We start from the raw sequence: 13,296 nt of genomic DNA on the forward strand, positions 1-13,296 counted from the left end.
CAGGGGGGCGGGGGCGGGGAGCCCCGGGGAGCCGGTGGGGTCGACCCGGGGGTCCCGGGGGAAGTGGAGGTCGTGAAGGGCCAGCCGTTCGACGTGGGCCCGCGCTACACGCAGCTGCAGTACATCGGCGAGGGCGCCTACGGCATGGTCAGGTGAGGGGGCGTTCCGGGGAGGGGGCGCGGGGAGGTCAGTGTGAGCGCGACGGCCGGGCGACCCCGAGGGCCCGAAGAGGCTGTGGGCTCCGGACGCTCGAGGAGTGCCCCGGGCTGGGCCTTGGGGTGCTTGGCGGGGCGGGGGCGCTGCCTGCCTCCTCCGGGGAGGGGGGCTTGGTGGCTTTGAGCCGCTGCTTACGATGTGAAAGGAGGGGCATCCAAGTGGGTGTCGGGGACCTGTTTTAGGGACCCTAGAGAGAGCGTGAAGCTCAGAACAGGAGTCATGTTGGTGGAGGGGGAGTGAAGGGCCCTTGCTGGGGCAGAGGATGCCTTGGATCCCCCCAGTGAGGCTCAGCCGGGGGGGGGGGGGCTTGGGAGAGAAGAGTGGCGCTCAGGGCGGGGCCAGGCTTTGCACCCCTCCCCTTCTGCTCTGCCAGGTCCCAGTGCAGGATGAGGGGGTCGGGACATCTCCCTGCATCTTCTGGTAGGGGTCTGTGGGTTTTCTCCTCACTGTGTGGCCTGGGCCTTTGTTGCTATAGCAACAGCTCTGCTGCCCAGGTGCCTTGTCCTGAGACCCACCCCTTCTTTCCCCTCCTCTCTGATGCCCCAGGAATGCTTCCTTCTCACTGTGTTTACCTCGCCTCTGCCGTGTACTCTTTCCTACCCCCTGGACCTGTCTTGGGTTGAGGGACCCAACTTGGGAAAGGAGGGGAGGGACGTGGCCCCTGGAAAGAAAGGGGGTCGAGGAGAAGGGAAGTCGGTGAGCAGTCGGTCTCTTCCTCTGTTTGTAAAGTCACGAAAAGGCCGCCTGGCCGGTCCCCAGCTTTCTCCCTGGAGATCCCAGGCCTTCACAGCAGGAAGGAACCAGCATTGTTTATGAGTTGGCCAGAGCCCTCTCCTGCTCCCATTTCTCACTGCCAAGCCCGGGGTGGGGCCGCCAAGCCTGGATCCCCCCTTTGTAAGGCCAGCAACATCTCTTTGGCCCTGCAGCTCAGCTTATGACCACGTGCGAAAGACTCGCGTGGCTATAAAGAAGATCAGCCCCTTTGAGCATCAGACCTACTGCCAGCGCACTCTACGGGAGATCCAGATCTTGCTGCGATTCCGCCATGAGAATGTCATTGGCATCCGAGATATTCTTCGGGCACCCACCCTGGAAGCCATGAAAGATGTGTATCCTTCATCTTGCCAGCTGGCTGGCCAGGCGTAGCTTCAGAGGTGGACTGGGGAATGTTGACCTTCTTGCTGTTTCCGTCTTCCCCACCACCCTCCTAAACAAAGCTAGCAAAAGGAACTTTACAGTGTGTGAGAGGGCTGAGAGACCTTGGGTGCACCCTGGCTCACCACAGCCAGGGCGGCCTTGGACAGGTCCTTCTCTGCCCTGTGTCCTAGCGGAGCGGGGAGGAGGAAGGCTGGACAAGATGGGTTCTATGGGAGCTTTGTCCTCTGACATCTGCAGTTCCGTGACATGACCCAGCCTCTGCCCACAGTCAGTTCTTGCTTAACAAAGGGATGACTCCTTCCTTGCTGGGACCCCAGACTAGAAAGAAGGCAAGAGAAAGAGAACTGCCTTTTCTTGTAGGCTTCGTATGTGTCAGGCACTGCGCATGCCAAGGGCTTTTGCTACCTTTGGCACAAATCATAGAAAGTCTGAAATCAGGTGTCTCTGTTGCTGCCTCCTCCCCTCCCCCAGGTGGGAACTTGTCCTTTCTCAGAGCTTCCTGCTCAGAGCCCCACCCTCATCACCTGTGGACTCGCACCTTGCCCGGGGAGGGCAGCCCAGCCTTTGTTGCCCTCCCTGATATTGCTTGCCTAGTTCGTTTTTGTCTTCTTCCTGCCTGTATAATACCCACCACCTTTTCAGTACTCACCCCTGCCAGTTCCAGACCTCCACCCCAAAGTGAGGATTTGTTCTGTGGGTACCCTCCGTCCCCACCATAGACGGAGGACACAGAATCACCACATTTCACCTCAGCCTGCTGTGTTACCCTAAGCAAGGCACTGCATCTCTGGACCTCATCCATAAAGCAGCAAGGTCTGACTTACACTTCCAGAGACAAACAACACGGCATTTATTTATGTTTAACGTTTGTTTTATCTTCAAGTATTGAGAGGACAGTTGCTCCTCTACCTTCTGATGTATGGCCAGGCGCTCTTCTTCGAGTAGGAACACGCTGTTGTGAGTGTCTCATTTTTCTGGCACAGATCATTCCCATAAGGCAGGCATTTTTTTTTTTTTCAGGCATTTATTTTTAAGCAAACATTTAATGCGTGCCAGATGGTATTCATACATTATCTCACTTAACCCCCTCAACATCCAGGTGGCTCAGGCCTTTATCTTAGCAGTAGAAGTTCGTGTTTGCAGAACATTTACAACACGCCAAGCACTGGGCTGACTGCTCCACGTAGGTCATCTCATCTCCTGAAGAACGGTTACTTCCCCTCCTTGCCAGATAAGGAAACCGAGGCATGAACAGGTTAAGATCATAAAGCCAGTGAATAGCAGAGTGGAGATTTGGAACATCAGTGGTGAACTTTGAAGCTGCTGCTCTTAATGCTGAAGTTCTCTTGCCTTGAAATTTATTAGCCTCCTCATATCACTGGAAGGGAAACTGAGGCCACAGACTGGAAGTTCCTTACTCAGGGTCACCAGCTGAGCTGCAACAGGGGCTCTAAGCCCTCCCCATCTCTCAAGTCCAAAGGGCTAACTAAGGGCCCCAGTTGCCAGACCCTCCTTTCCTTAACCGAGTGCCTCCTGCTACCCCCGACCTGGGGGTCTCTGGAGCCCTCCTCAGCTACATTGTGCAGGACCTGATGGAGACAGACCTATACAAGTTGCTCAAAAGCCAGCAACTGAGCAACGATCACATCTGCTACTTCCTCTACCAGATCCTTCGGGGTCTCAAATATATCCACTCAGCCAATGTGCTCCACCGGGATCTAAAGCCCTCCAACCTGCTCATCAACACCACCTGCGACCTTAAGGTCAGAAGGCTGGGTGGCTGCCCTTCCCTTCCTTGGACCTAGGGTTGCCAGGTGACCAGTAGAAGCCATAGAGCATGGCAGCAAGGGGAACAGCCTAGCAGCGGTGTGGCAGTATGACCACTTGGGCTGTGGAGGCCTTGTGCACCAAGCTTAGCGACCTGCATTTCATTCCAGATCTGTGATTTCGGCCTGGCCCGGATTGCTGATCCTGAGCACGACCACACTGGCTTTCTGACTGAATATGTGGCCACACGCTGGTACCGGGCTCCAGAGATCATGCTTAACTCTAAGGTAGGAGAACTTGCCACCACGGTAGGCATGGAACTGTCTCTGCCCCGGGTGTTGGCCTGTGTGACACAGGACCTCTACCTGTCTTTGGGCTCTGAAAGAAAGAACGTTGGTTCTTCCAGACTTCTGTGCTGTATATTCTTCATTGTATTGAATGCAAATTAGAACCTGTTGAGGCCAGCCAGGGACCCCACCGTTTCCCCTCTTTTCCAGGGCTACACCAAGTCCATCGACATCTGGTCTGTGGGCTGCATTCTGGCTGAGATGCTCTCCAACCGGCCCATCTTCCCTGGAAAGCACTACCTGGACCAGCTCAACCACATTCTGGGTGAGGGAGGCCTGGCTCTGGGAAGGGAAAGGGATTTGCTTATGCGAGGTGAGATTTCTCAGGGATTTCTCAAATGAAGGGTGTGGAGCCCCTTCAGCATCTCATGTTATTTCAGTGAGCTGTGTATCCCCATTTGATAGATGGGAAAAATAAAGCTAAGTCCCACACCTATGGAGGTGCTAGAGCCAGGATTTGAACCTAGGGCTGCTGAGTCCCGGCTCATTCCCCTTCACTGTACTCTCAGCTGGAGGTTAAGGGGGGGTCACGGCAATGGGTGGGCTGGGTCTGTTTTCCGTGCCCCTTTCCCTGTTCTGTTCCCAGGCCAAGGTGATTTCTCACCAAGACACTCATCTAACCCCCAGGTATCCTGGGCTCCCCATCTCAGGAGGATCTGAATTGTATCATTAACACGAAGGCCCGAAACTACCTACAGTCTCTGCCCTCTAAGACCAAGGTGGCCTGGATCAAGCTATTTCCCAAGTCAGACTTAAACGGTGAGAGTGACTTAGGGGCCAAGGTGGGCTATACCCTGGGTGTGGAGAAGGCTGCATGATGCCACCAGCTGTCTTAGTAGGCAGGCAGGCCCCCTGGGCCCAGGGCGGAATGATGCTGCTTGGAGCTCCTGGCCTTCCCTTTGACCCTGCCTCCTACCCCTCCTTAGCTCTTGACCTTCTAGACCGGATGTTAACCTTCAATCCCAACAAGAGGATTACAGTGGAGCAGGCGCTGGCTCACCCCTACCTGGATCAGTACTATGACCCCACAGATGAGGTGGGGCAGCCACCAGCAGAGGGCAGGTGGGGGAATGGGCACCCCCAATACCTGGCCAGGCCTTACTGTCTTTGCCACCCCAGCCAGTGGCTGAGGAGCCCTTCACTTTCGACATGGAGCTGGATGATCTACCCAAGGAGCGGCTGAAAGAGCTTATCTTCCAAGAGACAGCCCACTTTCAGCCAGGGGTGCCAGATGCCCCCTAACCAGGACAGATGTCCCTGCCTCCTGGGGCCTGGTGAGTATCCTCACTACCCATGCGCAGGCTCACCCTGGTAGCACGGGGTCCAGTGTACCTCAGAACAGTCTCAGGTGTGAGGGTGCCTCGCGCCCACAGGCCGTGTGGTGGGAACAGACTCGTGACCCTCAGTCCTTCCAGCTGCCCTGCCCTCCAACCCCTTCTGTCTCACTTGTGCGCACCTTACATCCCCCCACCCCAGCAACCACTGCAGACCCCAGAGGTTATGAGGGCCCCCCACCTCGCTCTGAGGCACCGAGCCAGACTTTGGCTCTCCAGTGTGGGCAGAGGAAGGTGAGGCCATTATTTGTTTTGGAAGGAGCCCTGCAGCACCCAGATCACCCAGATGCCAGGCTTCCACCTACTGCTCAGGTTAGCATTTACATACCTGAGCTCCTGGGGCTGCTCTGAGCGTGCTCCACACCTTCCTTCCTCCCACCTCTTCCTGTCTTCGGCCAGCTGTGGCCTGGCGCAAGGAAGGCAGACACACCTGAGCACAAGACCCAAGCTCTGCCCCTTAGCTTTGTGATACTGTGCGGGACGCGTCGCTTCCCTGCGTCTGTCTCTGCAGACTGTTCGCTAGTGAGAGTAAGCACTGACAGCGCCCTCGGCAGTGTTGCAGGAGGTTTCCAAGCCGTGCCTCAGTTCCCGCCACAGTAGTACCTGTGAGCGCATCTGCAGATCAGGAACCTGAAGGCTTCCCGCCCAGCCGTGAGGGTGAAGTGAGAGGCGCCCGGGTCTATGGTGTCCTCTCCGGCACTAACAGTTCTTTCCTGCCTGCTTCTTCCTTTAGGGCCCGGCTCCTGCCTGCCCCTCCCCCTGCTGGACTGTTAGAAAGTGGACACTGTGTGCAGCCCCGGCCAGGGCTGAGGGTGGGCCTGGCTCCTTCTCCCACTTCGCTGAGCTCTCCTGCGACGGGCAGGCCAAGGCTTCCTCCTACCCTGACCTTGCCCTGGAGCTTGAAAAGCTCAGGTGGCCCAGAGCAAATCTCTCTCTGCTGCTCTGCCTTCATCTTCCCCAGCTGGCCCCGCCTCTGGTAGACTTTTCTGGAGTGGAAGGGCTCCTGCTGCCCCAGGACCTACCTTGGGGACTCAGAGTCTGAGGAGAGACTCAGGGCGAGCCCTGCCCCACTCACCTCACTGGAACCCCACCCTGTTTTCCTTGAAGGAACGTTCCTAAGTCTCAAGGGCTAGTATCCCTGAGGAGCCGGTCCTGGCGGAAACTCGCCTCCCTCCCGCAAGCTGCCACATTTAATGCTCTCGCTGCTTCTGTGTGTGGGTGAGCGGAAATGGCGTGGGGGCCTGCGGAGAGCCCAGCGCCCTTGCCCGCTTCCTGTGCCTGTATCTAATATATAAATATAGAGATACGTATACGGATGACCTGGCTCTGTCTGTGTGTGCCGATGCCGCCCTGACCAGTGCTGGTTTGAGGACTGACCTCTCTAGCCCAGCTGCTTCCCAGGGGTGGCTTCACGTGACCCTGGTGACCTTTGGCTCTGGCTGGACAGGGTTGAGGATGGGATGTAAGGAGCTCGGGCTCCGGGAAGGAATGGGGTCAGTTTTCCCCTTAGGCACTGTGCCCTTCTTCTCTGACTTCGTGTTTGGTTGAGTGGGGTGATTCAGGGGTGACTCAAGGCCACCCCACACACCCCCAGATTCCTTGGAGATGGCACGGGGTGTGCCATGTAGCCATGTGCTGTGCTGGCCACAGCACCCGTGGGAAGGGGAAGATCCAGTGAGGAGGGGCATTGTACCCCCACACCAGTGTGGCCACAGGGTGCTGGGTCTCTGAAATGTCAGAGAACGGGACGGTCAGAGCTGCCTGCCTCGATGCCTGCCTCTGCCACAGCCGAGCCTTGCAGCCTGGCCACAGGCCAGCGGCATAGTAGCAGGCTCAGCAAGTCCCGGGGGCGTGGCACCAGCCAGTGGCGGAGCCGGCCTACACCGGCTGGGCCGGCAGCGGCAAGGCTGTGCAGTCCACTGGGACGCGTGCTTATAGCACAGAAGCCCGGATAGGGAGCGTGCCATGAGCTCCCTGCTCTGCTATGCCCTGCCTGCTCTGGGAAGCTATGTCCTACTCTCCATCTTCTTCCTGCGCCGGCCGCGCCTGCTGCATACGCCCTGGACTCCAGCCTTCCGTCCCCACCTGGCAGCCCATCGGGGAGGTAAGCTGGGCAGGGGGCAAGGGACAAGTGGCCTCTTTGGGGTGGAGTGAGGCCAGAGTGGGCCACCCTGGGGGGTAGGCCCCAGGGCAGAGTGCTAGAAGCAAGGCCAGGACCTAGTAGGAGGAGAGCCGGGCAGGCAGGGAAGGCATGGGAAGGAGAGACCATTCTGCGTGAGCTGCCTGAAGGTGAGGGCCGAGGCCCAGGGAGGCCCCAAGAAGGAGGGTAGGTGATAACAGGGACCTGCCCGACTGCCCCGCACAGGGTCTGGAGAGCGGCTGGAGAACACCATGGAGGCCATAATGAAGTGAGTGTGCCTACCTTGGCCACGTTCCCATGTAAGGTTGTGCCATTGTGCACTGCAGACACCCAGGGGCGCCACTCGCTTCCCAGCCCGGGTGTCTAGAGTGCTTGGAGGTGGGAGGTAAGCACGCACATCCCACCACGACTCTGCCCCGTGGTCCCGCTCCAGCCCACCCCTGTGCCCTGCCCCCGACTACTGACCTTTGTTCCCACAGCTCCATGGCTCAAAGAGCTGAGCTCCTGGAACTGGACTGCCAGCTGACCCGGGACGGCGTGGTAGTGGTGTCACACGACGAGAACCTGTCCCGCCAGTCAGGGCTGAATAGGGATGTGGGCAGCCTGGACTTCGAGGTAGGCCTTACCAGCACTGCCCCGTGCCCGCTGTTACACCTGCCTGAGTGCCCGCTGGTAACACGCTCTGCTTCATTCCCAGGAGCTGCCCCTGTACAAGGAGGAGCTGGAGGTTTACTTCTCACCAGGTGAGAGAGGCCTGCGAGCCTGTACCAAGCCAGAGCCACCCTCTTACACTCCCACCCCACAAGTCCTCTGATGCCCACCTCCCACGGCCCCACTCCCAGGCCACTTTGCCCGCGGGTCAGACCGGCACATGGTGCGCCTGGAGGACCTGTTCCAGAGATTCCCGCAGATGCCCATGAGTGTGGAGGTCAAGTCGAACAATGAGGAGCTTATTCACAAGGTGATGCTGCAGGCAGGGTGGGCTTGGCTGGGAGCCGGGAGGCCTGGCTCCAAGCCTCTCTCTCCTCCTCTTAGATAGCAGGCTTGGTGAGGCAATTCGATCGCAGCCAGATCACCATCTGGGCCTCAGAGAAGAGCTCAGTCATGAAGAAGTGCAAGGCCGCTGTGAGTCCCTGGCCCTCCAGGCCCAGAGCCCCCCTCCCCAGGCTCCTACGCTAGAGCACAGTCTCCAAGGACAGGATTGGAGAGCGCTGGGACGGTGCTGGTGATGAGGTGTGGCTTCGGCCTGTCATCATCGCGCCTCTCGAAAGTCCAGCATGTTGCCCTGCCGCCACTGCCTCCTCGCTGCTTCCCCAGGAGCCGTTGGACCCCCTCTACTTCTCCCCTTGTCTCCCCAGAACCCAGAGATGCCGCTGTCCTTCACAATACCCCGATCATTCTGGGTGCTGCTGCTCTATTACCTGGGGCTGCTGCCGTTCGTCCGCATCCCTGAGAAGTTCTTCTTGTGCTTCCTGCCCACCATCATCAACAGGTACCAGCGGAGGGACCAGGCCTCAGAGAAATAGCCCCACACGAGCCACCCTGCCCAGGGCCCACTTGCAGGAGGAACCACAGCTCCTCAGCTCCCGGACACCCTCCGAGATCACTGCAGGGTCCTGTAAGGACAGTGCTTCTGTCCAGCTTACACAAACCCTGAGAGAGCTGTGATCCTCTGAAATAATAATAATTACTGAAGCCGGGCGTGGTGGCGCATGCCTGTAATCCCAGCACTTGGGAGGCTGAGGCAGGAGGATTGTTGCCAAATTCGAGACCAGCCTGGGCTACAAAGTGAGCTCAAGGCCAGCCTGAACTGCATAGCGAGAACCTGTCTCAAAAAGACCAAAAAAAAAAAAATAATAATAATAATAATAATAATAATTACTGAGCTTATTATGTAGCCCACACTGGCCTTGAACTCCTGCCCCAGCCTCCTGAGTGCTGGGATTATGGGCGTGCAGCACTATGCCTGACTAAACCCTGAAATTACATGCAGGTATATACTGATGCGTGGTTTTAAGAGAGAAAGGGTTCATTCATTCCATTCACTCCAAATACTGATGGAAGGCCTTCTCCCGTCCAGGTGCAGTTACACTAGTAAATAAGACCATGTGGGTAGGTTAGGCCCTGTACAAATTACAGTCTGACTCCATCATTACAGCTGCTCCCTGACCTGGAAAAAGCTAGCTTCCCTGGACTGGATACAAAGAGAAACAAAGTAATAGAGGGTTAGAGTATCAGGACTTCTGCTTCTTCCCCAGCCCTCTGCGGATCACAGCCCCATTGTTTTCTGCCAACTTCTCTGCCCCCTTCTGTTGTCCCAATGCAGTGCTGGTGACCTGATGGCACACGTGCCATAGCAGGCTGTTTGTTATCATTGAAAGCTCAGAAAGGTTTGTCATCACTGTCCCAAAGGACGCTCCCAGTCAGCCCCACAATCCTTTTTTTTTTTTTTTGTCTTTTTGAGACAGGGTCTTGCTATGCAGTTCAGGCTGGCCTTGAGCTCACTTTGTAGCCCAGGTTGGTCTCAAACTCGCAACAATCCTCCTGCCTCAGCCTCCAGAGTGCTGGGATTACAGGTGTGTGCCACCACGCCCGGTCGCCCCACAATCCTTGCTACAAAGGTTTGTGTATATGACTTTCCCCCTTGGTACTGGGGATTGAACCTAGGGGCTCTCGACCACTGACCTACGTCCTTGGCCCTTTTTATTTATTTTTATTTTGAGACAGAGGCTCCCTACGTTGCCCAGGTGAACCTCAGACTTGGTTTTGGGGTTTGTTTGTTTGTTTGTTTTTTGTCTTTCTGAGACAGGGTCTCCCTACACAGTTCAGGCTGGCCTTGAGCTCACTTTGTAGCCCAGGCTGGTCTTGAACTTGCAAAGATCCTCCTGCTTCAGCCTCCCGGGTACTGGGATTACAGGCAAGCGCCACCATGCCTGGCGAACCTCAAACTTGTGATCCTGCTTCGTGTGTGTATGTGACATTTTATACAGGATTTGCAAAGTGTTTTCACATCTTTTTGAATGTTTGACCTTTAACTTTCAGTGACCCCCTCCAGGAGATATAACTCCCTGAGTATCCATGGAGAATCAGAGGCACAGAGAGGTTCTGTCATTTGCCCAGGGTCACACAGCCCACTACAGAGCCCAGGTTTGGCCTAGATCTGACTCCAGAGCCTGCCCTGGAACACTAAAAAGTGCATCCAGAGTCAGCCCTGGAGTGGGATTATTATGGACAAGCAAATGACACATTAAGTACTGTCTGGGCTCAAGAAGCTGGCCGGACCCAGCCAGAAGGGTCTCCGGAGGAGTTGTGCAGCTTTGGAAAGAGCTGCCCCTTGGCCCCGGCCCCAGCCCCACCTCAGGTTTGTCTGTGAGTCCTAGCGAGTCCCCCAGCTCTCTCTGACTCGGTCTCCTTGTCCGAAGATGATGAGAGGAGGGCCGTGCTCACACCCCGGATCCCGAGGTGTCAGAGTGGATACCACTGAAGGACAGGAGAGTTAGGCCCTTGGCCAGAGGGCCACTGCCACCCTCACCCCGCCTTCACGACAGGGAGCCCACAGGGCTGACCCCCACCACCTTCCCTCCACAGGACCTACTTCCCCTTCTCCTGCTCTGGACTGAACCGGCTGGCGGCCGTGGTTACGAAATGGTGAGGTGGGCGAGAAGGCTGGGGGTGCCCCAGAGGGACCCGCTGCTGCCCTGCTCCTCTGTCCCCCACTCATCCCCCCCCTCCCCTGCATCTCAGGGCCATCATGAGGAAAAGTCTGATCCAGCACTTGGAGGCGCGAGGGGTGCAGGTGAGGACCTGACCACTGCTCCGCAGGAAGGATGCTCCCAGCGTGGCCGGGCAGCAGGGCCCAGTCACTCTGCTGCAAGCTGGGCAGGTCACCGCAGCTTGAGCCTCAGTCCTCACCTGTGGATGGGAACACTGGTTCACATAACTCCTCTGGATGCGTAGCTGTTGCTCAGTGAGGGCTGGGTAAATGTTAGCCATTCTGAAGATGCGGACACCGTGAGCCCACTGTCCTGGCCCCGGGGGAGGGGGACACCGGCCCGGCAGCCCACCCTCCTGTCCTGAGCATTGGCTACGCCCAGGTCGTTTAATTAGCAAATGTAGAGAAAGTCCCCACCACCAAGGGCAGGGGAAGGAAATGAAACCGGCCATGGCTCACTGACAGGGCTGTGGGGTCTGGGAGAAATGAGCTGGGAGCAGCCCAGGGACGGCTGGGGAGGGAGCACATCTCAGGCAGGGGGTGCCACTGCTGCAGAGGCACTGGGAAGGTCTCCAGGCCACAGCGCGGAGGCAGCAGCATAGGCCAAGGCAGGCAGCCCCACTGACCTCCGAAGAGAACGTGGGCTGTAGCCCACAGGGGCAGGAAGCCTTGAGAGTCTTCAGCAGGGGAGGGCTGGTCCCAGCGCGCTGCGGGACAGTCGCGCAGACCGCCATGTGGGGAAGGGGCAGGCTTAGTGTGAAAGCTGGGTCTCGGTAGCAGTGGGGGTGGGGGTGGCGAACTCAGAGAGACCAGGACTTGGCTACTGACAGATGCTGGAGTGAGAGAGGCATTGGAGTGGCAACACTGATCAGCCCGGCATGGTGGTGCATGTCTGCAATCCCAGCACTCGGGAGGCTGAGGCAGGAGGATCTTTGAAAGTTCAAGACCAGCCTGGGCTACAAAGTGAGCTCAAGGCCAGCCTGAACTGCATAGCGAGACCCTGTCTCAAAAAGACAAGTCGGGCATGGTGGCACATGTCCGTAATCCCAGCACTGCGGAGGCTAAGGCAGGAGGATTGTTGCAAGTTCAAGAACAGTTTGGGCTACAAAGTGTGCTCAAGGCCAGCCTGAAAAAGACGGAAAAAAAACGCTCTTTCTGATCAGCCGTCTCACACTGGATTTTCAAAACTTTGTGAGGTTGCACCATAACCTTAGTTGCCAAGCTGAGAACTAGAGAGGTGCAGTGGTTGCCTAGAATAAACGATCATCTCCACCTGCCTTTGTGCCCTCGGAGAAGCAGGGCAGGGAAGGCCCCGAGCGGCAGGGACTGGGGCAGGCTGGGAAGCGTGGAGCTGGGAAATGGTCAACAGCCCACTGCCTGGGAGGAAAAGGCAGAGCCCTGGCTGGAGCATTACTTTCCCTGGCTTTTACACTACCACCTCAGTCAGTTTCGCGCTGCCAGGGTGAAGTCACTAAATGCAGAACTGGAAAGAGATGTGTGGTAGCGCCCCACCGTGCCTCATTTTTACCTCACAGACTCAGCAGACACAACATAAGCTGAAGAGTGTAGGAAATGGTAAAAGGCAGTAAAATAATCGGAAAACGTTAAGTTTTGAGTATTTTCTAATACAATTTCTTTCATTGTAAGCTGCTTTTTTATTCAGTGTTGGGGCTACAGCTCAGTGGTACAGGCAGCTGCCTGGCAAGCGCAAGGTCCTGAATTCGATTCCCAGTACCAAAAAAAAAAGATTCAGGAATTAAAAAAAAAAAAAATCATTGTTATGAGGAGAGGGTTGAACCCAGGGCCTTTGCACGGAACTACATCCCCAGGCTTTTAAAAACTTCTTTATTTAGAGACAGGGTCTTAGTCACAAAATCAGCCAGGTGGTGCTTCAACTTGTGATCCTCTTGCCTCAGCCTCCCTGAGCACTGGGAGTATCAGCATAGGCCACCACACCCAGCTCAATTTAATTTTTAATAATGGCTGTGAAATAACCAGTTTGCAGAATTCCTGAAAAGTTAATAATAAGTTCCAGCATTTCGCTACAGGGAGGTCTCCACAGAGTGAGAAGGGAGTGCCCAGCATCTTGGGTGTAAGAAGGTCCGGGTAAAATGATTTGGAAACTCTTCAAGCGCTTCTCTCCCTGATCAGGTGATATTTTGGTGCCTCAATGAAGAGTCAGATTTTGAAGTGGCCTTCAACCTAGGGGCCACCGGGGTCATGACCGATTATCCGACAGCCCTGAGACGGTACCTGGATACCCATGGAGTACCAGCCCAGGCCTCCTAAGGCCGAGGCCTCCTCTGTTTTTCTTCCTGAAAAATAAATACTTTCTTCTCGGTCACAGAGTTGTGCTTGCAGCGAGGGGAAGAGGGTGGCTGTTGGAGGACTACAGCTGGCCGCCTGGGCAAATGGGGCCAGCCCGGCCACTTGTTCCACTGCATTCCAGCCCAGGAGTCACACCACACCCTGTGCCAGTCTGGCCTCTGGTTCTCAGGAATGTCCCTTGCAGAGCCAACCCTGCTGTCCTGGGCCTCAACCTCTCAAGAGCCACAAATGTTTGTTCCATTCTCCTTCCCCATGTCTTTGTTTTTGTTTTTCAGTTTTTGTTTTTTGTTTTGA

General features: G+C 56.4%; 2 protein-coding genes across 2 annotated transcripts; both read left to right on the forward strand.

The window, feature by feature from the left end:
- Window positions 1-6,138, forward strand: Mapk3 (mitogen-activated protein kinase 3; the record flags this gene model as incomplete). The annotated part of the gene is given in 9 exon segments (XM_013504886.1): window positions 1-152; window positions 1,143-1,325; window positions 2,948-3,137; window positions 3,312-3,428; window positions 3,639-3,753; window positions 4,116-4,247; window positions 4,415-4,524; window positions 4,608-4,762; window positions 5,556-6,138. Coding segments are annotated over 8 exon segments (1,122 nt in total), but the record flags the coding sequence as incomplete, so codon positions are not given.
- Window positions 6,139-6,244: 106 nt separating this feature from the next.
- Window positions 6,245-13,018, forward strand: Gdpd3 (glycerophosphodiester phosphodiesterase domain containing 3). The gene is made up of 10 exons (XM_005405185.2): window positions 6,245-6,926; window positions 7,188-7,230; window positions 7,442-7,577; window positions 7,660-7,705; window positions 7,805-7,923; window positions 7,998-8,087; window positions 8,321-8,454; window positions 10,551-10,610; window positions 10,707-10,758; window positions 12,826-13,018. Exons 1-10 carry the CDS (start codon window positions 6,788-6,790, stop codon window positions 12,961-12,963), a joined length of 957 nt encoding a protein of 318 aa, XP_005405242.1. The 5' UTR covers window positions 6,245-6,787; the 3' UTR covers window positions 12,964-13,018.
- Window positions 13,019-13,296: the final 278 nt, after the last annotated feature.

This window comes from Chinchilla lanigera, unplaced genomic scaffold (assembly GCF_000276665.1).
Source record: "Chinchilla lanigera isolate Chin_1 unplaced genomic scaffold, ChiLan1.0 scaffold00092, whole genome shotgun sequence".
Taxonomy (NCBI): Eukaryota; Metazoa; Chordata; class Mammalia; order Rodentia; family Chinchillidae; genus Chinchilla; species Chinchilla lanigera.

Bases quoted from the DNA above. Each gene is read 5' to 3' on its own strand.
- Gdpd3 (XM_005405185.2), top strand. From the start codon at position 6,788: ATGAGCTCCCTGCTCTGCTATGCCCTGCCTGCTCTGGGAAGCTATGTC. The intron at 7,706-7,804 runs GTGAGAGAGGCC...CCCCACTCCCAG, and splicing joins GGAGGTTTACTTCTCACCAG to GCCACTTTGCCCGCGGGTCA. The intron at 8,455-10,550 runs GTACCAGCGGAG...TTCCCTCCACAG, and splicing joins CTGCCCACCATCATCAACAG to GACCTACTTCCCCTTCTCCT.